The sequence below is a fragment of the Lithobates pipiens genome, unplaced genomic scaffold (assembly GCF_037356315.1).
Source record: "Lithobates pipiens isolate NorthernLeopardFrog02 unplaced genomic scaffold, aLitPip1_a1.2 Scaffold_1, whole genome shotgun sequence".
NCBI lineage: Eukaryota > Metazoa > Chordata > Amphibia > Anura > Ranidae > Lithobates > Lithobates pipiens.
This window is the reverse complement of record NW_027507685.1, coordinates 219,160,926-219,187,545: the sequence shown is the minus strand read 5'-3', so window position 1 is coordinate 219,187,545 and position 26,620 is coordinate 219,160,926. Positions and strand designations below refer to the sequence as shown.

Sequence of the window (26,620 nt, the reverse complement as noted above, 5' to 3'; positions counted from 1 at the left end):
ATGCAGTGAAAGGTGTAGAACCACCTTTCACTGTAATTACAGCTGCAAGTCTTCTTGGGGAGGTCTCTACCAGCTTTGCACATCTATAGAGTGGCATTTTTGCCCATTCTTCTTTACAAAATAGCTCAAGCTCTGTCAGATTGGATGGAGAGTGTCTGTGAACAGCAATTTTCAAATCTTGCCACAGATTTTCAATTGGATTTAGATCTGGACTTTGACTGGGCCATTCTAACACATGAATATGCTTTGATCTAAACCATTCCATTGTAGCCCTGGCTGTATGTTTGGGGTTGTTGTCCTGCTGGAAGGTGAACCTCCATCCCGGTCTCAAGTCTTTTGCAGACTCTTAGCCCTTGTACACACGGTCGGAGAATTTGTCGGAATGAGTCTTATCGGACCGTGTCAATGGGATAATCCGACTGTGTGTGGTATGCATCGGACTGATTCCATCCGAATCTCCGTCCGACCCAATTTTCCAACATGTTGGAAATATTTTCCGACCAACTGGGCCGGACGGACCTAATCCGATCATGTGTAGAGCATTTTCATCGGACCAAGTGCTACGCATGCTCAGATCAAATTCCTACATCAAAGCTATTGGCTACTAGCCTGAATGTAGTCCCATCGTAACGAAATTACGTCATCACGTTCTGAAAGATCGGATTTTTCGCCAACTTGGCCCGACCGTGTGTATGCAACAGTTTCGGACACAATCCGTCGGACTAAATCCGACAGGCAAAATCCGACGTATTTGGTTGGCAAAATCTCCGACCTTGTGTACGTGGGCTAACAGGTTTTCTTCTAAGATTGCCCTGTATTTGGCTCAATCCATCTTCCCATCAACTCTGACCAGCTTCCCTGTCCCTGCTGAAGAAAAGCATCCCCACAACATGATGCTGCCACCACCATGTTTCACGGTAGGGATTGTGTGATGTACAGTGTTAGTTTTCCACCACACGTAGCATTTTGCTTTTAGGCCAAAAAGTTCAATTTTAATCTCATCTGACCAGAGCTCCTTCTTCCACATGTTTGTTGTGTCCCCCACATAGCTTCTCACAAACTGCAAATAGGAATTCTTATGGCTTTCTTTCGAACAATGACTTTCTTCTTACCGCTCTTCTATAAAGGCCAGATTTGTGGAGAGCACAACTAATAGTTGTCCTGTGGACAGATTCTCCCACCTGAGCTGTGGATCTCTGCAGCTCCTCCAGAGTTACCATGGGCCACTTTGCTGCTTCTCTGATTATTGCTCTCCTTGCCCGGCCTGTCAGTTTTATGTCTTGGTAGGTTTGCAGTTGTGCCATACTCTTTCCTTTTTCAATTGATGGATTGAACAGTGCTCCGTGAGATATTCAAAGCTTGGGATATTTTTTTATAACCTAACCCTGCTTTAAACTTTTCCACAACTTTATCCCTGACCTGTCTGGTGTGTTCCTTGGCCTTCATGATGCTGTTTGTTCACAAAGGTTCTCTAACAGAACAGCTATATTTATAATGAGATTAAATTACACACAGGTGGACTCTATTTACTAGATGACTTCTGGCAAAAAGCAATTGGTTTCACTAGATTTTAGTTAGGGGTAGCAGAGTAAAGGGGCTGAATGCAAATGCACGCCACACTTTTCAGATATTTATTTGTTAAAAAAAAATTATGTGCTGCTTTGTGTTGGTCTATCACTTAAAATCCCAATAAAATACATTTACATTTTTGGTTGTAACATGACAAAATGTGGAAAATGTCAAGGGGTGTGAATACTTTTTCAAGGCACTGTATATGGCAGGAGATGCATCCTAACATGTTTTGTGAAGAGCTTCTTCAGGGGATCTTGGCAAAAGATGGTTGCCTAGAACAAAAAATTCCCCAGAAATGAGGTAGGTATATGGCAGGAGATGCATGCCAACATATTTCATAGAGAGCTTCTTCAGGGGATCTGGGCAAAACCCGGTAACATAGCACAATGTATAAGCTTAAAGGTATGATGTGCCATCAGGTTCCAAGGTGAGTAGGGAGAGAGGAAGAAGGGGGGATGAGATCACGTCTAAGGGAGCCCCGATGTTAGCATACACCACTTCACAAAATGTTCCATCATGCTCAGAAGAGAAAGCATTTCTTTTAGTGTAGTCTATGATCATTTTGATTAAATGGAGGCAATTATCAACAGAGATTTATACAGTAGCAGTGATATACAGTTACTTTACCTTTCATTATTTCACATTTATGTTAGGCAAGGACAAGCAGGATGCAAAAAGTTTGAACTTTTCCCTTTGATTAGGCTCCACAATAGAATGTTTGGCTGTAAAATATATATATATAAAGGATAAAGGTAAAATAGATGTATTTTTGTATAACTATGGGGGAAAAAAAAAATTATACATATGATTCAGTCTGTCGGTTGCATTAACAAAGCAGTTTTTGTGTTTCTGAGTGCCCCTGTAACTTTATTATCTGTTGATCCTGCCAGAAAATCCATTCTTTTTCTACTTCCTGTAACACACAGCCACATTGTCATTCCTTGGGACAGAATAGTTTTAGAATGACCAGTTTTACATTTTTAGATGTATTTTTGAGGAGTTCCTGCTACAAAACTTTATCTAATTTGAAGACCTTTCTTAAACATTTAATGGTTAAGAACATCAAATACAGTCAACATGTTTCAGGGGAGAAAAGCCTCTTCAGGGCTTAAGCGATCAAAGTTTATAAAATCACGTCAGAATGCACTAGGGACCAGTGTTAAAGTGATTGTAAAGGCTTTTTTTCCCTATAAAAAGAAAAAACATGTTCTACTTATCTGCGCTGTAGCGGTGGATTTCACAGAGAAGACCAGATCCTCCTCTTCTCGGGTCGTTCTTCAGCTCTCCTGGCCCCTGTGTCCTGTTGAGCGCCCCCCACAGCAAGCTTCTTGCTGTGAGGGCACCCGAACCAAGTCACAGCTCCTTCTATCCATTCTGACATGGAGCCCCTACCCAGCCCCACCCCTCTCTCTCCTGATTGGCTAGCTGACTTTGAGTGACAGCAGTGGGAGCCAATGGGACCACTGCTGTGTCTCAGCCAATCAGGAGGGAGAATCTCGGATGGCCGAGACAATCGTGGACATCGCTGGACAGAGAGGGGGCTCAAGTATTACGGAAGCTGAGGGGGTGTCAGGAAAGGTTCCCTCCGCTGGTAATATCGATCATTTGGCGTGCAGTACTGAGATCCACCAGCAGGTGTCTATTGGCAGTTTGGAGCTGTCAGAAGAGCTTTTCGCTTGCTGGAATTATGTAATCTTTGGTCCGCAGGACTGGCGTCCACCAGCGGAGGGATCCTGGCAGTATGGAGCAGGTATTACCTTCTGCAGTCAGGCGTCACATGACTGATAACAGCCATTGTATAAATACCCGGCAAGTGCACACACACCTTGTCCTTGTGCGCTGACCTGCAGCCTGTATACCTGATACCTGATACCTGATCCCTGTTTCCTGCATCCTGCCTCCTGAACCTGTTGCAACCTGATCCCTTTCTCCTTGTCCCCCCATCTGCTGACCTCCTATTTATGACCCTGGCCTGGCTTGACTATGATTCTGGTACTCCCTTTTGCTACATATGCTGGTTGTTTGTTTATCTTCACTGTCTGGTTGTTTGGTTTGTTCACTCAGTTTGTATTGGTGGTGTGTTCCCATTTATATGCATTTACTCTAATAAACTTACTTTCACCTATTTATGTCTGGTTCACTCTGTCGCAGTCACATAGTTCTGGTCACTTCTAGTTCATGACAGGGGGCTACTGCACACAGAAGGCTTTTATCTTAACGCATAGAATGTATTAAGAATAAAAAACCTTCTGGCTTTACAAACCCTTTAAGGCTTGATGGAGACTAGATGAAGGCTTGATGACAACTACTGTAGATGAAGGCTTGATGAGAACTAGATGAAGGCGCGATGACAACTAGATGAAGGCGTGATGACGACTAGATGAAGGCCTGATAAAGACTAAATTATTCTTATTGAAGACAAGCGTCTCTTGATGGCACTTTGACATTACCAGAAGGTAGGAGCCTAGGTATAATGAAAACCTTGTTCTACCGTCTTTATTCACAAAATGTAACAGCCATCATACTCTGCCTTGACAAAGGCATCCTGCAAGGTCCCAGAACATAGACCTGAGATGCCTGCTACTATATGTGGGCATGATTTTCCATGATTAAGCTCCAGGGGTGGGGCGGAACATGTTGGAGACACGGTCTGGGTGAATCGAGCTGAGGCTCCTTTACTTGCTTACCACTGAGACCGGGTGAGGTGAGCAGCAGCCACTCTATCTATCTCTTTTTATATTTGTAGCATGCTTTGGATCTGGACGGATCTTTCCACAGCCTGCACTCTCACTGGTCTGCAACATCCAACCCTTTTGGATCTTAACAGTTCATCAGGAACCCTTAAGCATTTATCATGAGTCACAGTGGACAAGATTATCATTATACCAAGGTGTGCTGGTGAAGATTCTTATTTTATGATAAATCGATAATCGTATGGTGGTTCCAACCACCAATTCACTACAATTCCCTACATGAATTGTGGACGAGCTAGTAAGGATCATGGTTAATACAATAACATTTCTCTAGATAGCAGCCTAGGACTAAAATCACAGATCTGCTTCATCTGAAGGATAAATCATTTTCAGTAGATCCATCAGAACCAATTTTCACCTCTATCAGCCTAGCGATATCACATAGACATGTAGTATTGAATGGGCTTTCAGGTAGGAGACAAACAAATTAAAGCCCAACTCCAGCTAATGTTTTTTAATTAGTTACAGACATGGGTTTATTTATTTTTCTTTTGTAATAAGGGTTAAACCAAATGAACAAAAGCTGAACATTACAAACACCCCTACCAAATTTGTATAGATTGCCCAAACTCTTGTAACTGAACCTTTTGCTGGACACCTTGGCCTGTTAAAGGAAAAGGAAAAATAATGGATCTACTGACAGGATCAATAGGTGTTATAGCAAATGTATTAATGTCATTGACAGGCTTCATGAAATACAATATTTTGCCCATAAGTTTTTACAACAAGAGCACGGCACTGTGGTATTTCTATCACTTCCTTTTTACAATTCCTTTTGTGGCTCCTTTAGATATGAATCATAGCTGTCCTAAACCAAAATGGCCTTTTTATCCTTTCCTCTTTCATTGATCACACTTCCTCAAAAAACAAAAACAAAAAAACACAAGGTAACTAAGTGTAAAAGTGCATTTGTTCATTAAAGAGTATATTGAGCAGTTTGATATTTGTGTAATTTGCAGCCTAAGCTGCTTGGCCCCTTTAGTCTCCTTCACGCTAATGTGTTTTCTTCTGGGTCTGCCGTCGCACTGCTATGCACAACATGGGAAAAGACATCATTCTCTATGGTGCCCGTTCACATTAATGACACATGATACATGACCCCAGATTGTCTAACTAATTTTATCCCTAATACCTCTTTGCAATGCTTCCGTGGTTGTACTGATCGGGGCACCCTGCTACCCATTTGGTGGTCCTATAGCTTTCCATTTCTGGACTAAAGTTTATAATTGAATACATTTGATTCTTCATATCACCCTTATTATAAACCCTTGGGAAGCGTTCCTTCATAGACCCGTTCCACATCTTAACAAATTTCATCGAATACTGGTGATGAACATTTTCCTTGCTTTTTTCTTAATGATAGCCAATCTAAATTCCTTAAAGTCTGGAGCACATGGTTGGACTACACCAACCATTTAAACATTGACTGCTCTCTCCTATCTCTTTGATTGCAGATAGTAACTTGAAGATTCACTGCCTACTATGAACCACATGGGCCCCCTTTTCCCTTGACATATCCCTATCCTCCCTAATTCCTGACCCCCCTCCCCCCAACACCCCCTCCCCCTCCTTCCTGACCCCATACCTTACATTTCCCATTATAAATTTAAAATACTCCCTTCTGTCCTGCCAACCATCTGCTGACTAATGCTAGAAGACAGTGATGGCTGGTGTTTTTTTCTTGGGGGGGAGGTGGTGGGGGGGGGGGGGGGGGGTGGTCGGGTCATGGGCGGCACCACCCCAGTCCGTCAGTCAGTTGGAGCCCCGCATTTACCCCATCTCAAGGGCAGTGCGGTGGTGGCTTCTCCCTGGGCTGCTTGTTGGCTCAGTTCCCCTGCGTCTTCTCCCTCCCCTCCTCTGTGCGCCGTGCATCTCCTCCCTCCTCTTCCTGCCGGCCAATCCGATCGGATCTCCTTTCGGCCAATCGAGTGATGGGTCTCATGACCCGCTTCCCGATTGGCCAGGAGGAGATTCTATTGTCACACAACTGGGTGGGCTTTGGGCACAGTGTTCTGTGCCCCGAGCCCACCCTTATTTGAAGCCTATTAGAGCCTCTGGCTCTAATCACATGCTTCAACCCCCCCCCCCCATTGGAATCCATGCGTCCAGTGTTCTGACACAAAGTGTCCACCTATCGAATAGTGTCCAGGCCGTACTGCGCAGGCGCATCGCTTGTGCAGTTCGGGGGACAAGGAGAAGCCGAACATCTCCGAAGAAGAACGGCGCCTGCGCACTGAGTCGAGGTTGAAGCCCCATCATCCAAGTGGACATAGGGTTGCTCATAGTAACAGGGCCCCTCACGGGTCTGCTTCACTCGCCACGCTTTGGGCACAGCCTCACTTCGCTTGGCTCTTTTATATTCTAACTCTATGTCCACTTGGATGGTGGGGCTTGAACCTGGACTCAGTGCGCAGTCACCGTTTATCTACGGAGATGTTTGGCTTCTCCTTGTCCCCCGTACTGCGCAAGCGCAGTACAGGGCGGACACTATGTGATGGGGGACACTATCTGATTGGACACCGGCACCCTGCATGTAGATCAAGGGGCCGGAAGCATGGATAGGGGGGCGGCACCCGTGTGCCCCTAATGTATGGGCCGTCACTGCTAGAAGATACTCTCATGAGCTTGTTCCACTTACACCTTTACAACTAATTATATAAAATGTCTCCCCTTATATACTACCTTAGTATTACTTTTACCTACTATAATTACTAATTTCTTTTTTTATTATTATTATTTATGTTTTCTCAAACCTTTATTACACCTAGTTTGTATTCCATTCTGTAATATTACCTTATTTACGTTTTAGTGTATGTTTAATTCTTTTTTCTATTATTTATGTATTAAAAATGTAATAAAAATTTATTGTAGCCCACATTAATGCCACCTATTGCTGTGCGATTTTTGAAAAGTTACATTTACTTCATTTGGTGCAGCATATAGTGTTTTTGGATGCATCAATGAATAAAAAAAGACACGTACAACTGTTTTTGGTGCATTTTTGGCAGGATTTTGGGCTTTTCAAAAAAGCATGAAAAAGCATTAAAAAAAATGCAAGTAAAAAAAAAGCACAACAATGCCTAATGCCAATGTGTGTGTGAAAGTGCATGCCAAAACACATGTAATCAATGTGCTTTGGTCCAGTGCAATTTGAAAAAAAAGGTCATGGTATTCTTTTGTGTGATTTTTCAAGGTATAGTAAATTAGATTGTAAACTCTCAGCAGGGCCCTCCTAAGCCCTTGTACACACGGTCGGAGAATCTGTCAGAATGAGTCTTATCGGACCGTGTCGTCAGATAATCCGACTGTGTGTGGTATGCATCGGACTGATTCCGTCCGAATCTCCGTCCGACCCAATTTTCCAACATGTTGGAAATATTTCCCGACCAACTGGGCCGGACGGACCTAATTCGATCATGTGTAGAGCATTTTGATCGGACCAAGTGCCACGCATGCTCAGATCAAATTCTTACATCAAAGCTATTGGCTACTAGCCTGAATGTAGTCCCATCGTAACGAAATTACGTCATCACGTTCTGAAAGATCGGATTTTTCGCCAACTTGGCCCGACCGTGTGTATGCAACAGTTTCGGACACAATCCGTCGGAGTAAATCCGACGGGCAAAATCTGACGGATTTGGTTGGCAAAATCTCAGACCGTGTGTACGTGGGCTAACCGTTCTGTATTGAATTGTATTGTGACTGCACTCTCACTTTATAATGCAAAGCACTGTGCAAACTGTTGGTGCTCCACAAATCCTAAATAATAATGATAATAAAAGGGCAACCCATTGCAATGAATGGGCTGCCAAAAATACAACATGCAAAAACATGCAAAAAAGCTTTCTCACTGTCGCATCTGCATTGATGTGAACAAAGTCTTACCCTGGATTCACACTTGTGCAGGCTGTGGGTAGGGCAGCCCATTTTTTTTCAGTGGGCTGAACTACCCACAAAAACAAATGAAAAAAAGTCCTGGGCCCTTTTTAAAACTGTGCTGCAGGGAATTGCATGGTGCTCCAGTACCATGCAGTTTTGCAAACGCAAAAACGCAGGCATTTTGCCATTGTGTGACAGTGCCATTAATAATTAATGGAACATGTGTCTGCTAAACTATAACACGTTTCTCTCATGATTGTGAGTGCGTTCCCAGCATGCAACAGTGTGAACACAGGCTTAAACGTAGATCTACCAACAAGTATGTAGTGCAAGCACCTACCTGATTGAATACAGATTGACTAAATCATTAGGTAGATTCTCATAATATATCGTTTTGGTAAATCTAAAGTTGATTGTACAGAGATTGTATGGTCAGATTGTAAAAATGTATGGTGAGCCTAATGCCGCATACACACGACTGACTTTCCGGCAGACTAGGTCCGGCGGGATTAGTCCGTCGGACAATCCGATCGTGTGTGGGCTAATCCGTTCATTTTTCGTGAAAAAAATCAGATGGACCTAGAAATAGAACATGTTTCAAATCTATCTGACGGACTCAATTCCGACTGACTTAAATCAGGAAAAACGTTTGTCTGTGTCCTGATCCGATGGACCAAATACGACGCAAGGGAAGCTATTGGCTACTTCCTATTGAACTTCCTTGTTTAGTCCTGTTTACTTTGTGTGTGGCCAAGTCCGTTCGTTCTGAAAGTCCATCGGAACTCCGCCAAAAGTCCATAGGGAAGACCATCGGACCTAGTTTACCAGAAAGTCCAGTCCTGTATACGTGGCATTAGAGATCCCTGGTGCAGGTTGTTCCTCTTTTCACCACTCCCCCCAGACCTAGGAATACCTACGGTAACTAAAATCCAGCCCTACATTTGCTATTGCTTATTTAAAACTATATATATATTTTAAAGCAATATTAAGCACAAAAAACACACATTTATTATATTGCAGTTTACCATTTCTTAGATGTGATGGCTGAATTCAGTTTTTTTTTTACTTTTGTTCTTCTATTTTCATCTGGTGAACTGGTCAGCAAGTTCAAAAGCTCAAACTCTCCAGCAGAATGTATCAGTTTTCATGCCTGAGACAAATCATTTAACTGACAGGGGTCCTTAAAATTATCAGTTTTTATTTATTTGTGCAAAACCTTTATCACAAAAGGAAAAAAAAGCTGTTTGCTGTAAGCCCTTGTACACACGGAGAATCTGTCGGAATGAGTCTTATCGGACCGTGTCGTCAGATAATCTGACTGTGTGTGGTATGCATCGGACTGATTCCGTCCGAATCTCCGTCCGACCCAATTTTCCAACATGTTGGAAATATTTCCTGACCAACTGGCCGGACGGACCTAATCCGATCATGTGTAGAGCATTTTCATCGGACCAAGTGCCACGCATGCTCAGATCAAATTCCTACATCAAAGCTATTGGCTACTAGCCTGAATGTAGTCCCATCGTAACGAAATTACGTCATCACGTTCTGAAAGATCGGATTTTTCGCCAACTTGGCCCGACCGTGTGTATGCAACAGTTTCGGACACAATCCGTCGGACTAAATCCGACGGTCAAAATCTGACGGATTTGGTTGGCAAAATCTCCGACTGTGTGTACATGGGCTAAGACCCCTTTCACACTGGGGCCACGGCCACGTTCGTGGGAAAACACCCCTCGTTTTAGCGGCACTTTACCGCTGTTTGAGTGTCACTTTTTAGCCGCTAGTGGGGCGCTTTTAAACCCAAAGAAGGGATTAAAGACTCCCACACTTTTCAGTTAGTTCTGAAGTGCTGCTCATTCATTCCAATGGGCAGGGTGTTTTGAGAGCGCTAAATACAGTGCTCCCAACCCGCCCCAAAGATGCTGCTTGCAGGACTTTTCAGAAAGTCCAGCGAGCGCACCGCCTGAGTTTCAAAAGTAACACTGGAATGAATGGGAGGTTTTTAGGGGCTTAGCAGAGGCTATTTCCAGCACTAAAGCGTCTAAAAACGCCCCAGTGTAAAAGGGGTCTTACTGATTATAAAGCGTGAACTGGAGTTTGGCTTCAATTTGTTAGTGCGTTTAATTCTGCTAATACATTTAATACTCCACTTTCTCCTCCAGACTGACAATGCTGTTGTCTGCTGTGCCTCCTGTCCTCATTCATCCAAAGTCGTGTCTTACTAATACAAGAGGTATCTTACTAGCCAGATCACCAGGTGAAAACAGAGGGGAAAAAAGCACAAAAAAAAACAAAAAACAAATGCAGCCACCACATCTAATAATCGGTAAACTGCAAATACATTTTTGGGTTTGGGTTTAATTACGGCTTTAAGGCTGTCTACAGCAGTGGTGGTCAGCTTAGATAATCTAGGGGATTTTGCGAGTGTTCCCAACCTGCACAAGTGTGAACCTAGTTTAAAACATAATGAACAGTGCAAGAAAAGGCAATGGTGTAAAAGAAACAAAATGGCTCCAAGCGCCGCAGAAAAAGTGTCAAAAGTCCGCAGGTTGGCCAGGAGGGGTCTACAGTACAGGCAGGGCCATCTTTAATATTGATTGGGCCCTGGGCAAATATTTTATTGGGCCCTTCCATGTAATTTCATTCTCCACCTGTTCTGAGACATACAAAAAATAGCAGTTGACTGAATCAGATCAGGCAGCGATTGTGATTGGTTGCCAGAGGTTACAGTGTATCATTATCGCTCAATGACTGGCTGGTAGAGGTTCCAGCACACATTATGGCTCACTGATTATTTGTTAAAGGTTGCAGCACATGACTTCTGCTTGTTAATTGGTTGCTAGAGATTACTGTACATCAATACTGCTCACTGGTTGGTTGCTAGAGGTTACTGGACATCCTTACCTTTAACTAATTCTGCTAATACAGAATTAGTATTAGCAGAATTAGAGGTCACTGCACATTGTTACTGCTCACTGATTGATTGCTAGAGGTTACTGCATATCCTTACTACTCAGTGATTGGTTGCAAGAGGTTAGTGCACATCATTACCGCTCACTAATTGATTGCATCATTGGCAGTGATGGGAAGATGGGATTAGTTAGTAGGCAGTAGTTAGTAGGCAGTACACTGTGGTATCTGAATCATATAGAGCAATGCTGGAAATCTTTGGCACGTATATAGTGGTGCATTCTACACTGACCACCAATGAAATAGGGAATTTACAATGATCACCAATGCTGGGGGGGATTTACACTGACAACAAATATAAAGAGGGATTTCTACACTGACACTGATGTAATAGGAGCATTTACACCAACCACCAGTGTAAGGGGGATTATATAATGACCTCCATGTAAGGGGGATTTTACACTGACAACCTTTGTTGAGGAGATTTGTACTGAAGACCAATGTAAGGTGACACGTCTACACTGACCACCAATGTTAGGGGAGATTTACACTGACCATCAATGTAAAGGCGGAATCACACTGACCACCAGTGTAAGGGCAATTCTACACTTACCACCAATGTAAAGGGAAATGTACACTGATCAACAATGTAATGAAGAATTTACACTGACAACCAATGTAATGGGGGATTTTACATCAACAACCCAAAAAAAGAGGGATTTCTACACTGGCCACCAATGTAAGAGGGGATTTATACTCACCACCAATTTAAAGGGGGCTTCCACCAATGTAAGGGAGGATTGAAAACTGACCACAAATGCAAGTTTTTTTTTTTTTACTAATTACCAATATAAAGGGGAGTTTCTACACTGGCCACCAATGTAATAGGGGTTTACACTGACCACTGATGTAATAGGAGCATTCACAGTCACCACCAATTTAAGGAGGGATTTACACTGATCACCAATGTAAGGGGGACCTTCACACTGGCCACTAGTGTGAATAAAGGATTGTACACTAAGCCCCAAGATTTACACTGACCACCAATGTAACTGAGACATTTAGCCTTCTTTCACATTTGTGTGTGTCGGGAACACATGCAAAATCGCTTTCCTGACACCAAAGAAACATACTGCCCTTTAGCAGATATACAGCAGTGCCATTATTTGCTAATGATGATACCATCACACATCCCCTCTCCTGTACATACCAACCACCCCCATTCACTTTGTGCCCCCCTCCTGCACATACCACCCACCCCTTTTCCCCCATGCCCCCCTCCTACACATACCACCCACCCCTATTCACTCCATGCCCCCCTCCTGCACATACCAACCACCCCTATTCACTCCTTTCCCCTCTCCTGCACATACCGACCACCCCCATTCACTTTGTGCCCCCTCCTGCACATACCACCCACTACAATTCATGCCCCTCTGCTGCACATACCACCCACCTCTATTCACTCCATGCCCCTCTGCTGCGCATACCACCCAGCCCTAATCCCTCCTTACCCACCTCCTGCACATACTACCCACCGCCATACACTCTGTGCCCCTCTCCTGCACATACTACCCACCACCATTCACTCTGCACTGTACATTCCCTTTTTAACATTACCACATTCTGCACCATGTTAATCATCTCAGACCCTATTTAACCACACCTCCTTTAAGCATCTTGCACACCGGCCACTAATTTCATGATACGCCCCTGGCCTGATCTATCCATCCACTCCCTCCCCTCTTTCTTCTGCCTCCCAGTGAGTACTCTGATCTCTCTCTCTCCTCCTACCCCATGGTCCCCACCCCAATTTTTTCAGGGGTTAAAGAAAAACCCTGAGGCTGAGCATCTTATTGCTGCTTGTATGGGTGGGATGTGTACTGCGCCAATCCCTGCCGACCCTCCTCTCCTATTCATCCCATGTGATTGGCGCAGTACACATCCTACCCACACAAGCAGCAGCAGTAATAAGATGCTCCGCCTCTGTATTCTTCCTTAACCCCTGAAAAGGGTGTGAGTGTGGCGTCTCGTGTCTAAATTTTGCCTCACAAAGCCTAGAGCCGCCTCTGTATACATATGAATGCCGCCTATATTTACACATCAATGCAGACAGTCTGCGGCTATTTACATATTAATTCTGCTGCTACTTACATATCAATGCAGGTTATTTACATGTAAACACAGGGTCTGCAGATATCGGGACACAGCACGGGACTAAAACGTCAAGGGACGAGGGAATTTAAACTGGGATAGTTGGCAAGTATGAAGCAGCTGTTTTGGGCCCCACAACAATGATGGGGCCCAGGGCAGCTTTCTCTTTTGCCCTGCCTTAAAGACGGCCCTGGCTACAGGGTAAATGCCATAAAATGCTATACGTCAGTTCTGGGATCTGGCATAATTACTTACATAATAGATACAGGGCAGCATGACCTTCCCTTTTGCTTCCAATCCACAAGAGCAATGAATTTTCAGGTGATTCATGGACTTTGAAAATTTTCTCCCCATCTGAAGACAAAAAACACTCCATGTTACCTTTGAATCTACGATTTACTGCATGATGGCAGTCTGCCATTATGAATGGGCTAGTAGCACACTTTAACCAATTCAATGCTGGGCACTTTCACCCCCTTCCTGCCCAGGCCAATTTTTTGATTTCAGCGCTGTCATATTTTGAATGACAATTGCACAGTCATGCAATGCTGTACCTACATTATATTTTTATCATTTTTTAGACAGATAGAGCTATCTTTTGGTCATAATTTAATCACCACTGTTTTTTTTTTTTTTTACAATTTTTTGCTAAACAAATAAAAAAAGACCAACAATTTTGAAAAAAAATATGTATTTTGTGCAGCTCTCATGTGGAGATCAAAGACTAAGGGCCCTTTCACACCTGCAGACCGTTCAGATCCGTCTGTCATTTTTTTTCAGCGGACCTGAACAGTTGCTCCATACATCTCTATGGAGCGACCAATGTGACATGATCCGCCTCGATCCACTCCATGAAATCCAGATGGATGGAAACCCTATTTTCCATCCATTTGGTGGATTGAATGAAAACAGACAGGCGGTCCATAATCATCCGTTCCCCCCCATAGAGGAGAGCGGAGATCTGACAGGTCAGTTTCTGCACAGTGTGCAGGGATGGACTTGTCATCTGCCGGCTCAGCAGGGATCAACAGAGCGATCCCTAGAAAATTAAAATAGTGGCAATTCCAAGTTTATGTCACACGATATTGGCGCAACAGTTTATGAAGTGCAAAATTTCAGTAAAAAGTAAATTTAAAGATTAAGATAAAAAAAACTTCTGTGTGCAACAGCCCCCCCTTAGCCTCCCTTAGCCCCTGTACACACGGTCGGAGATTTCGACAACCAAATCCGTCGGATTTTGTCCGTCGGATTTTGTCCGTCGGATCTTGTCCAAAACTGTTGCATACACACTGTCGGACTAAGTTGTCGAAAAATCCGATCTTTCAGAACGCGCTGACGTAATTTCGTTACGATGGGACTACATTCAGGCTCGGTCCGATAGGACACATTCCGACGGATTCTCCGACCGTGTGTACAGGGGCTTAGACTTAGCTGAGCCCATCTCAATCCTGTGATGTTGCACAAGAGACTCAGTTGTCCAGAACTCTCCCTCCTCATTGACTAGGACAGCAGTGGGTGCCATTGGCTCGCACTGCTGTCAATCAAAGTCAGTCAACCAATGACGAGAGAGAGGAGCGGGGCCAAGCCGTAGCTTTGTATCTGAATGGTTACACAGAGCTGCGGCTGGGCTCCGGTGCCCCCATGGCAAGCTGCTTGCTGTGTGGGCACTCAGCAGGAGGGAGGTGTCAGGAGCACCAAAGAGGGACCTGAGAAGTGGAGGATCAGAGCTGCTCTGTGCAAAACCATTACACAGAGCAGGTAAGTCTGAAATGTCAGTTATTTGTAAATAAAAAAAACATAAAAAGCACGACTTTAGTATCACTTCAAGGGCAGATTAATGCAACAAATTACCCATTGTTTGGTAAAATATAAAAGATGAGTAAATAGATACCCAACATATTAAATCTTAAATGTTTTCTATAGGTGACGCTTTAAAAGCCCCTATAGGTCATAACTGGGACTAGAATGATTGATCTCACTAAGGCTTGCATTGTGATATGTAACATGTCCCATGTAACATGCACATTTACATTCGTACAATCCTGTGTGTGTGGGGGTAAACAGTTTTGGGGGGGGGGGGGTTGTAAATACTTGGGTGTAACTTGTAATTGTTTAAAAAAATAAAAAATGTAATCTTCCCTAAAAACTTTTTTAGTCACACAGGGGCAAAAAGTCCTCTTTAATGGGACATCAGGGGTCTAAAAGATGTCTCACCTGTCCTCCAGTGAAGCTAATGGAGTGCAAATCACATTCCATTCATTTCTAAACCAGGACCCAGACGTTTTAGAAGCTGTTTCTGGGTCATTAATGGGAAGGGGAGATCAACAAACTGACATTTGCTGATCTCCCTCCCCTCTACCAGAAGGCACTCACCTTCTACCCAGCACGCAGAGCCCAGGAAACATGGTGGGTTCAGGGGGGAATGACACATACGGGGGTATGACAGCTGACAGACCCTAAAGCCACCACCATAGTACCTATGGCAGTGGCAGTAAAAAGGTTAAACAAAAGTTGCTAAACTTAGGCACACTACTCTTTCTTCTAAACACAAAAACAAATACAATATAATAGGCTTTCATATATTGCCTTAAAGTAGATGTAAACAGTCTCCCATACCCAGTGAATTGAACAGCCTCAGATGATACACAGAGATTAAACAAATATCCCTACATTTTACATGTATATCTGTTGTCTTCAGGTTTTTAAACCCTTTAGAAAGTGCAGAACATGTTATAAATCTTTCTTCCTCTTCCTATCTTCCTTAGCAGTGGGAGTGGAGTCTGTTGGCGGAAAGCCCCCCCCCCCCCCTTCCTACACATAGGCAGAGGGACAAAGTTACATGTAGAGCTGCAGTCTGAATAGACAAGCTCCCTGCTTATCTACCTCTAAGCTCCCTCCCTGACACACATTTCCAGGTGCTGATATCTCATGTGTCTGAGAACTTGTCATAAGTGATCGTGCTGATAATAGAAGAACGGAGCAGTAGAAAGACACAGCACTTAGAGCTTTGGAGAGACATAAGTAAACACTAAAGATATGATATCTCACAAAAGTGAGTACACCCATCATATTTTTGTAAATATTTTATTATATATTTTCATGTGACAATACTGAAGAAATGACACTTTGCTACAATGTAAAGTAGTGAGTGTAAAGATGGATAACAGTGTACATTTGCTGTCCCTTCAAAATAACTCAGCACACAGCCATTAATGTCTAAACCGCTGGCAACAAAAGTGAGTACACCCCTAAGTGAAAATGTCAAAATTGAACCCAAAGTGTCAATATTTTGTGTGGCCACCATTATTTTCCAGTACTGCCTTAACCCTCTTGGGCATGAAGTTCACCAGAGCTTTACAGGTTGCCAATGGAGTCATCTTCCTCTCCTCCATCATGACATCACAGAGCTGATGGATAGAGACCTTGCGCTCCTCCACCTTCCATTTGAGGATTCCCCACAGATGCTCAACAGGGTTTAAGTCTGGAGACATGCTTGGACATGCTTGGTCAGTCCATCACCTTTACCCTCAGCTTCTTTAACAAGGCAGTGGTCATCTTGGAGGTGTGTTTGTGGCTCATTATCATATTGGAATACTGCCCTGCGGCCCAGTCCCCAAAGGGAGGGGATCATGATCTGCTTCAGTATGTCACAGTACATGTTGCCATTCATGGTTCCCTCAATGAACTGTAGCTCCCCAGTGCTGGCAGCACTCATGCAGCTCCAGACCATGACACTCCTACCACCATGCTTCACTGTAGGCAAGACACACTTGTCTTTGTACTCCTCACCTAGTTTCCACCACACACGCTTGACACCATCTGAAACAAATATGTTTATCTTGGTCTCATAAGACCACAGGACATGGTTCCAGTAATCCATGTCCTTAGTCTGCTTGTCTTCAGCAAACTGTTTGCAGGCTTTCTTGTGCATCATCTTTAGAAGAGGCTTACTTCTGTCAGGCTAGGTGCAGATAACAAGTAACAGTTCAGGTGTGCTGATTATACAAAGAGTTCAAAGCACATACCATGAGCAGGTCTAAGCAGAGCAGGTCAGCTGAGACTTGTAGTACACCGCTGCAGACGAAGGTAGATGATTGCTGGACCTTGTAGTTCACTGCTGTAGGTGAGGATAGATGATTGCTGGACCTTGTAGTTCACTGCTGTAGATGAGGATAGATGATTGCTGGACCTTGTGGTTCACTGCTGCAGATGAGGGTACTAGTAGAATCAGGCAAAGCGTAGTCTAGGCAAGCTGGGTCATACACAGGTAGATCAGAATCCAAACGGTACAGAATCAGAAGCAAGTACGGAGGGTCAAACAAGCCGGGTCAAACACGAAAGTCACAGAGCAAATATCAGCTGGATCAAACACGAGTGAACTCTAACACGAGCGCTGACTGAATGCTGATACAGGTGATTTAAACGTGAGCAGGCCAATCACTGTTGTTTCCCAGACACAGGCTGTGTCAGGTGAGTTGTGCTGGGTCCTAAAGGGATTCTAGTACTGACAGTACCCCCCCTTTCTCGAGGGGTTGCTCCTGCACCCCCAGGCTTACTTGGATAACGGAGATGGAACTTCTTCTTAAGTCGGTCAGCATGAAGATCACGAGCTGGTACCCAAGATCGATCCTCTGGACCGAACCCTTTCCAATGAACAAGATATTGTAAGGAATTGCGCACTCGTCTGGAATCAAGAATAAATGCCACTTCATATTCTTGACTGTCCAACATATCCACAGGTTCTGGTTCATTTACTAGGAGGCTGGAATGAACAGGTTTCAACAATGAAACATGAAAGACATTTGGAATGCGCATGGATGGGGGAAGTTTTAATCTGTAGGACACAGGATTAACAATCTCCGAGATTTCATAAGGCCCGATGAATTTTGGGCCAAGCTTTTTAGATGGAACATGCAGGGACAGATTCCGAGATGATAACCACACTTTGTCACCAACTTTATATTCTGGAGCCTTTAAGCGCTTCTTGTCAGCAGTTTTCTTAAAAGCCTGCACAGAGCGGGAAATAGCATGATTTACATCGGACCAGATTTTGGAGAAATGTTCAATAGTGGTGTTGGCATCTGGAACATCAGAGGGCGGAAGATCAAAGGAGCACACACGAGGATGCAACCCGTAAACACAAAAGAAAGGAGAGGTCCCTGTAGATGTGCTGGCACAATTATTAAAGGCAAACTCTGCCCATGGAAGGATGTTGACCCACTCCACCTCATCTTTGGCCATCAGACAACGTACCATCTTCTCTAGAGTCTGATTAGTCCTTTCTGTTTGGCCATTAGTCTCAGGATGATATGCTGAAGAATATGATAATTTAATCCCCAGCTGAGAGCAAAGGGCCTTCCAAAACTGGGCTATGAACTGAGAGCCACGGTCAGAGACAATGTTAACTGGTGCCCCATGGAGCCTGAAAATGTGCTTAATGAATAAAGATGCCAGTTCTTTAGCAGATGGAAGCTTCGGAAGCGGAACAAAGTGGGCCATCTTACTGAACCTGTCTACCACCACCCAGATTGTGGAACATCCCTGGGACAGAGGCAAGTCTGTGATAAAGTCCATAGATAAATGGGTCCAGGGACAGGTAGGTATTGGTAGAGGACGAAGGAGACCGGGGGGCTTAGAGGTACTGCTCTTGCTTCTGGCGCAAACTTCACAGGCCTGGACGAAGGCTAACACATCCTGCCTAAGCGATGGCCACCAGAGGTTGCGAGAGACAATCTCAAAAGTTTGTCTAAACCCTGGATGTGCTGCGGGTTTTGATGCATGTACTTGTTGCAATACCTGCAAACGAAGAGCCAGGGGCACAAAGAGCATACCAGGGGGAGTGGAGGGAGGGGCTTCAGCCTGTGCTGGTAACAAGGCCTCAGAGATGTCAGTCTGGGTAAAAGCCAAAATCCTATCCTCAGAGATAATGGGTTGAGGAGGAAGCGGAGGAGGAGACTCTGATAAAAAACTACGAGACAAGGCATCGGCCTTAATGTTTTTTGGACCTGGTAAATAAGAAATTGTAAAGTCAAATCTGGAGAAGAACAATGACCACCTGGCTTGACGCGAGTTCAGACTTTTAGCAGAACGGATATATTCAAGGTTTTTGTGGTTAGTCAGAACTATGAATGGATAGCGAGCTCCCTCCAGCCAATGTCTCCACTCCTCTAAAGCTAGCTTTATGGCTAAAAGTTCTCTGTTGCCTATATCGTAATTGCGTTCTGCTGGGGAATATTTACGGGACAAGAAGGCACAAGGGTGGATGGCAGCGCTTACAGGATCTTTTTGTGACAAAAGCGCCCCCACTCCTACTTCAGATGCATCTACCTCTACAATAAAAGGTAGCTCAGGAACAGGATGGCGTAGAATTGGTGCAGAGGTAAAGGCTTTCTTTAACTGGGTGAAGGCTGCCTGGGCTTCAGTAGTCCATTTAAATGTACTAGGAGTCTTCCTGGTGAGAGAGGTGATGGGATGTGCAATGGTGGCAAAGTTCTTAATGAATTTTCGATAGAAATTTGCAAAGCCCAGGAAGCGTTGAACTGCCTTCAGGTCTGAAGGTGGTGCCCAGTCTAGAATGGCTTGAACTTTGGCTGGGTCCATGGTGAGGCCTGTGTCAGAAATTAGGTAGCCCAGGAAAGGTACTTGTTTAACATGGAAAATACATTTTTCAGGCTTTACAAAAAGGGAGTGAGTCTTTAGTCGGGCTAATACCGAGCAGACATGCTTCTGATGTGTTTCAAGATTGGGAGAGTAAATCAAAATATCGTCTAAATAAACAAGCATGAAGCGACCCATCATGTCACGGAAAATGTCATTCATGAAGTTCTGAAAGACGGCTGGTGCATTCCTGAGGCCGAAAGGCATGACAAGACATTCGTAATGACCATCCTTGGTGTTAAAGGCCGTCTTCCATTCATCGCCTGCACGGATTCGCACCTGATTATAGGCTCCCCTTAAATCCAGTTTGGAGAAGATTTTGGCTCCCTGGATTTGAGAGAACAACTCTGTGATGAGAGGGAGAGGATACCGATTGGGAATGGTTATTTTATTTAGACCTCTGTAATCAACACAAAGTCGCAGTCCTCCATCCTTCTTCGGGACAAAGAAGCATCCTGCTCCTGCGGGAGAAGTGGAGGGACGGATGAAACCCTTAGCTAGGTTTTCCTGGATGTATTCTTGCAAAGCAAGATTCTCTGGTTCAGACAGTGGAAAGACTCTCCCTCGAGGAGGTGTAGTGTCAGGCAAGAGGTCAATGGGACAATCATAACTGCGATGAGGAGGTAAAGTGTCAGCAATTCCTTTAGAAAACACATCCCGAAAGTCCTTATAACAAAGTGGAATCTGTTCTATTCCCACTTGACAGGTATCAAGTCGAACAAGGTGTTGGATGCAGCTCTTTTTACACTGATTGGACCAAGCCAGAATATCTCTTGTTGGCCAGTCAATTACAGGATTGTGCTTCTGAAGCCAAGGAAGGCCTAGGATCAAAGGAGTGGATGGAGAGTCAATGACAAGACAAGAAATCTTCTCCCAATGCAAAGCCCCTACTTGTAACTGGAAAGGGTTGGTGGATTTGAGCACCAGGTCTTGTGAGAGAGGCCGATTATCCACAGAGATCAGGCGGACTGGACAATCTAGAGCATGAGTTTCCAGGGACAAAGAGGTGATCAGAGTTCTATCAATAAAATTCTCAGCTGCTCCAGAATCCACCAAGGCCAGCAGTTCATGAGCCCCTGTCCCAAAGTGAATGACAGCGGGTAAAAGTATGCGATTATCCCCCTGGGGAGATGAGAGTAGACCTAAGGTGACCTCCCCGCAATCACCTAGGTCCTGGCGTTTCCCGGACGTGTAGGGCACGAACGGAGCATATGACCCTTGAGGCCACAGTATAAGCAGAGTCCCATATTACGCCTGCGTTTGTGTTCCTGGGCAGATAACCGGGTGGAGCCTAACTGCATAGGTTCTTCCTCAGATTTGGCACTGGAGATGGAATAATCAGGTGGTAAGGAAGGTATACAGTTTGCCACAGCCATTGTTTGTTCTCGCCTCCTCTCTCGCTGGCGGCGGTCAATTCTAATAGCTAGACACATAGCCTCCTCCAGTGAGGCTGGGTAGGAGAAGTTGACCAGAGCGTCTTTAATCGCATCTGAAAGGCCAATTCTAAACTGGCTGCGGAGAGCTGCATCATTCCAGCCAGATTCCGGGGCCCACCTGCGAAACTCTGAGCAATACATTTCAGCTGTGGTAGTTCCTTGTTTTAAGTTACGCAGGGTCGATTCTGCAGTAGCAGCACGATCTGGATCATCATATAGCAACCCAAGGGCTTCAAAGAAGGCATCTACTGTTAGTAAGGCTGGATGGTTAGGTTCCAGGTTAAAGGCCCAAGCCTGGGGGTCACCCTGTAGCAGAGAGATAATGATTTGAACCCTCTGAGTTTCATGGCCAGACGAGGATGGCCTCAACTTGAAATATAATTTGCAGCTGTTTTTAAAGTTGCAAAACGCTTTACGGTCACCAGAAAACCGGTCGGGCAAAGGAATTTTAGGTTCAGATGGAGTTTTAGTAATGGTGGTAGTAGAAGGAGATTGCACCTTGGTGAGCTCTGTGGCCATTTCCTGAACTTGATGTGATAAACAGCAAAGTTCTTGTGCAAACAACTGAGCCTGTTCAGGATTCATGATAGGTTTCCCTTTATGTATTGGCTCGTGTTAATGTCAGGCTAGGTGCAGATAACAAGTAACAGTTCAGGTGTGCTGATTATACAAAGAGTTCAAAGCACATACCATGAGCAGGTCTAAGCAGAGCAGGTCAGCTGAGACTTGTAGTACACCGCTGCAGACGAAGGTAGATGATTGCTGGACCTTGTAGTTCACTGCTGTAGGTGAGGATAGATGATTGCTGGACCTTGTAGTTCACTGCTGTAGATGAGGATAGATGATTGCTGGACCTTGTGGTTCACTGCTGCAGATGAGGGTACTAGTAGAATCAGGCAAAGCGTAGTCTAGGCAAGCTGGGTCATACACAGGTAGATCAGAATCCAAACGGTACAGAATCAGAAGCAAGTACGGAGGGTCAAACAAGCCGGGTCAAACACGAAAGTCACAGAGCAAATATCAGCTGGATCAAACACGAGTGAACTCTAACACGAGCGCTGACTGAATGCTGATACAGGTGATTTAAACGTGAGCAGGCCAATCACTGTTGTTTCCCAGACACAGGCTGTGTCAGGTGAGTTGTGCTGGGTCCTAAAGGGATTCTAGTACTGACAACTTCTAGGAAGACAGCCATGCAGACCAATTTGATGCAGTGTGTGGCATATGGTCTGAGCACTGATAGGCTGACCCTCCCAACCTTTCACCCTCTGCAGCAATGCTGGCAGCACTCATATGTCTATTTCCCAAAGACAACCTCTGGATATAACGCTGAGCATGTGCACTCAACTTCTTTGGTTGACCATGGCGAGGCCTGTTCTGAGTGGAACCTGTCCTGTTAAACTGCTGTATGGTTTTGGCCACCGTGCTGCAGCTCAGTTTCAGGGTCTTGGCAATCTTCTTATAGCTTAGGTCATATTTATGTAGAGCAACAATTCTTTTTTTCAGTTCCTCAGAGAGTTCTTTGCCATGAGGTGCCATGTTGAACTTCCAGTAACCAGTATGATATAGTGAGAGCGATAACACTAAATTTAACACACCTGCTCCCCATTCACACCTCAAACCTTGTAACACTAACGAGTCACATGACACCGGGGAGTGAAAATTACTAATTGGTCCCAATTTGGACGTGTGTCGTGGGAGTTTTGAAAAATATTTAAAATTGCTAGCGTTTTTAAACCTTGAACAAATAGAAAAATTAGATGGTAAATCAATGTCGCAAAATTTAAAAAGTACCATGTATAAAAATGCAATCTTTGTCATTCTGTCAGTCATTGGTCTCTTTTGTAACGCAAGACTTTTGCGAGATCTCAGGAGAACTTGATCGCTGTAATTATATTAAAATAATAGAGTCCGTTCCATTTGTTTGTTCTGTTTGTCGACTTTGAAACCTCGCTTTAATCTCATTTGCTCTCGAAAGCAGGCACATCCTTCACATTAAATTTAAAATTAAATATATGTAAAAATAAATAAGTTCTTCACCACAAAAATTGTTAAATCTTTTCAGGTGTGCCATGAAAATTTTTATATTGTTTTGGTGCGCCGAAAGTCAAAAAAGTTGGAGAAACACTGGTATAGCTTGTTATCCATAACTTTGTTTCCGTTTGATCCTTCAGGAACAGATTGTTCTGAGTTGATGACTTACTTGTTCACCACACATTTGTTGATACTGGTCTCTTTGAAAATTCAATAAAACTCTTTAAAACTAATAAGGGACCAACTGTGCCAGCTGTGCTCGTGGTGATAACTATCTAATAAACCCCAAAGTAAGTCTGGCTCTACCTAACCTGAAACTTTTCATACATCCTAAACTCTCAAACTCAATCCATAACCTCTGTTATGAAATAAATACATTTATAACCCCTCAGACCTTTTCATTGTTCATGTAATTTCTGTAAAAGCCCTCCTTAGGGACCTGAAAAGTTGGTTGCATCTGCAGCTTATGAGCTCTCATTTTACCACCCAAATTATCAAGCATTGCTAGGGGTCATTCCACGGAGACAATTACCTTATTACATCAATTACTCTACAGCCAATTCGACTCTGCCGAAACCAAAGACCAGGCAAACTATGCTAAGCATTTTGAACTTTTCTTTTTGTAATATGTTTTTTGTAAATATTGTCTTGCACCTTTTTTCTTTTCTCTAAAATCATACTTTAAAATCATTAATCTAAATCTCAAAATGCTTTATTCAAGAATTAAAGAATTCTTGCCTCTTTAATGTTTGTTAAAGCAGATTAAACAGCACAGTGCTTGTGCTGTGTAAAAAAAAAAAAAAAAAAAACCTGCTTGTTCCTGCCACTTCCTGTGTCCCCCTCTCTGCACTGACCACGATAACTAGGGCTGCTGAGCCCTGACCACCGAGGTCAGTGTACGTCCCTGTCAGAAACCATAAATCAGACTGAGACAGAAGTGCAGTTAAATCTCACTTGTTTAATTATAATAATAAAAAGGTAAACAGAGTAAACGTAATCAAAACACAACCAGAGTTCAGGAACAGGAATGGATAGTCAGACAAGCCAAAATGTCAGAGAGCCAGAGATGAGCATAGTAGAACAGCAAGCGGGATCTGGAGCCAGAAGGAATGCCAGCCAAGCAAGTCTTTAACAGGAACACAGGAGAGCGTCTCTAGAGATGTGACCAAGGTGAAGGCAGAGATCATCTGGGCTGGACGGCTTAAGTAGGCAGGACTGACGAACATGATATCATCAACAGGTGAGTCACTTTGGAGAGAAAGGAGCTGGCAATTAGCCAATAGCTGAGCGGCCAGCATTGAGAAGGAAGGGCTGCTCCATCATCTGCAGCCTGCTCTGCTCTCCTCTCTCCCCCTCACCCCCTCCTCCCTGCCTGTCAGATTTGTGTATGTGCCTCTGTCTCTGTCCATCTGACCCCCCCCCCCCCCCACTGTTATTTGTAAAATAAAAAATTATAAATGATCACTGCCAGCACTGTATTATAGGCAGGCATAGCACACTATTATTATTTTATGAAAAGGAGGCTTGTAAATACAGATTTAGTGCGATCTTCAGGCCGGTCATGTGACTCTCGGCCGGTTTCTAGGGCTACTGCAGAAGGGGCTGAGCAGCCATGTGATCTCCTTAGCTGATGTCAGAGGGAGATCTCAGCCCCTCCTGCAAAGGCCATTCATCAGAGCTGCACAGCGGCACTTTAAACTCTGATATATTCCTGTCTGGTGTGGCAGCTAAATTCGCACATATTTCTTAGTAGTCAAAATTACTACAGCAGATGTACAGCGCATGCACATAGTGGTAGTTTGACCCCAGTGATGACCATTCTCAGCCTACTGGTGCTTAGATTGCTGTACTGTGAACTAGAAAATCTATGCCCAGGGTGAGGCTGAGAGCACTGCTGCCACTTTCTTTTGGCAGCAGTGGGGTTTGAGACTTCCACAATGCAGCAGGGAATGCATGAAAAAGTTCACAGCACAGTGACAGGATAGAGTCCTTGTCACATTTTATTTATTTTATGCAGTCCCTGGTCTGTAAAGTAAGTTCCCCTATTAATACCCACTCAATATATCTGCTCAGAAATATAATAATTTATCAATAATTTTTCTTACCTTTTATGTCATAGAAGCCGTCAAATCGCTTCTCCCATGTAGTTTTAATGCTGTTGAGTTTAAATTACAATATCAGATAAATGTTGTTCTTTCTCAAAACCAGCTGCTGACACAAAATTTCACAACTGTTATTTAAAGCGGAACCCCAAGCAAACAGATAATACACAATTGAAATACATATAAGGGAGCTGATTTTTCTCTACTGCATTTCAATAACACTTCTAGGTCTTTTCCCTCCCCCAGCCTGTGACTGGACAGTGAAAGGAGAAGCAGCAGACTGATGAGCTCATCTCTCTGTTCCTCTACTCACTCCTCCTGTCAGCATGTTCCTTGTGCTGCAGTACAAGTGAAGGACACTTTGTGGTATTTCTTTCTCTTCCCAGTTTGAGCTATAATGCAAGATGCTGATATCCAGTCAAATTCAGGTACCTACAGTGTTTGCATTTAAAAGCAAATTGTCACAAACACAAATTCTCCAGTTCTCAGAATAAGTAGGCTAAGTCTTTATCCTGGCTTAATGTGGATAAGTCTAGTCTTGCTGCCCTCATACATCTGGGGAAGTCTGGAACAACTGGAACCACAAAAAGAAAGAAAGGGCTCACTAGTGCATAATGAGGAAGAGGCTAGTCCTCGAAACACGTTAGCCTATTGAATCTTCACCTCCTGCCACAAGGTATGATGTAATGTGGACTGGACGGTGCTGTGCTGGGTGATGAGCTTTGATGATATTGTAATTTTGTGAGTATAATTGTCACGAAAACCGGGTGCTGGAATGAGGAACAGGGGCACTAAGTGATCATGACATTACCCCCCCCCCCCCGAGGAGGGGTCCCCAGACCCTTAAAAGACATTCAGCATAGGACCATCAGCAAAGGTCCGTGGATCCATGATATTAGCAGGGGACGTGTCACAGGGGTCAAGCTGGACAGCTAAAACATGAGCAGGGTGCAGAGAGCCCTGAAAAAAGGATTGATAGCCCCACCTGGTCGAATGAGGCAGTTCAGCTTAAGGGTGGATTGAACTTCTTAGACCGGTTAGAGAAGTAGGGTGAGGCCAGGTTATAGAAAGTCCTGAATAAGAAAAAGCAGGAAGTTCAATGGGCATGGGCTGGACTGAC

The 26,620-nt window shown here is 44.0% G+C and overlaps 1 protein-coding gene across 4 annotated transcripts in view; it reads right to left on the bottom strand.

Moving 5' to 3' along the window:
* Positions 1–26,620, bottom strand: part of LOC143983320 (uncharacterized) — a 78,171-nt gene that overhangs the window by 7,389 nt on the left and 44,162 nt on the right. For 3 of the 4 annotated variants that reach the window (XM_077482880.1, XM_077482870.1, XM_077482896.1), the window contains 3 exons: positions 25,504–25,553; positions 13,527–13,625; positions 2,200–2,294 (listed from right to left, as the gene is read on the bottom strand). In XM_077482880.1, coding sequence (XP_077339006.1) covers positions 2,206–2,294; positions 13,527–13,625; positions 25,504–25,553 — 238 coding nt within the window. In that variant the 3' untranslated portion in view covers positions 2,200–2,205. The remainder of the gene's footprint in view (positions 1–2,199; positions 2,295–13,526; positions 13,626–25,503; positions 25,554–26,620) is intronic. The other variant, XM_077482887.1, reaches the window with a different exon arrangement.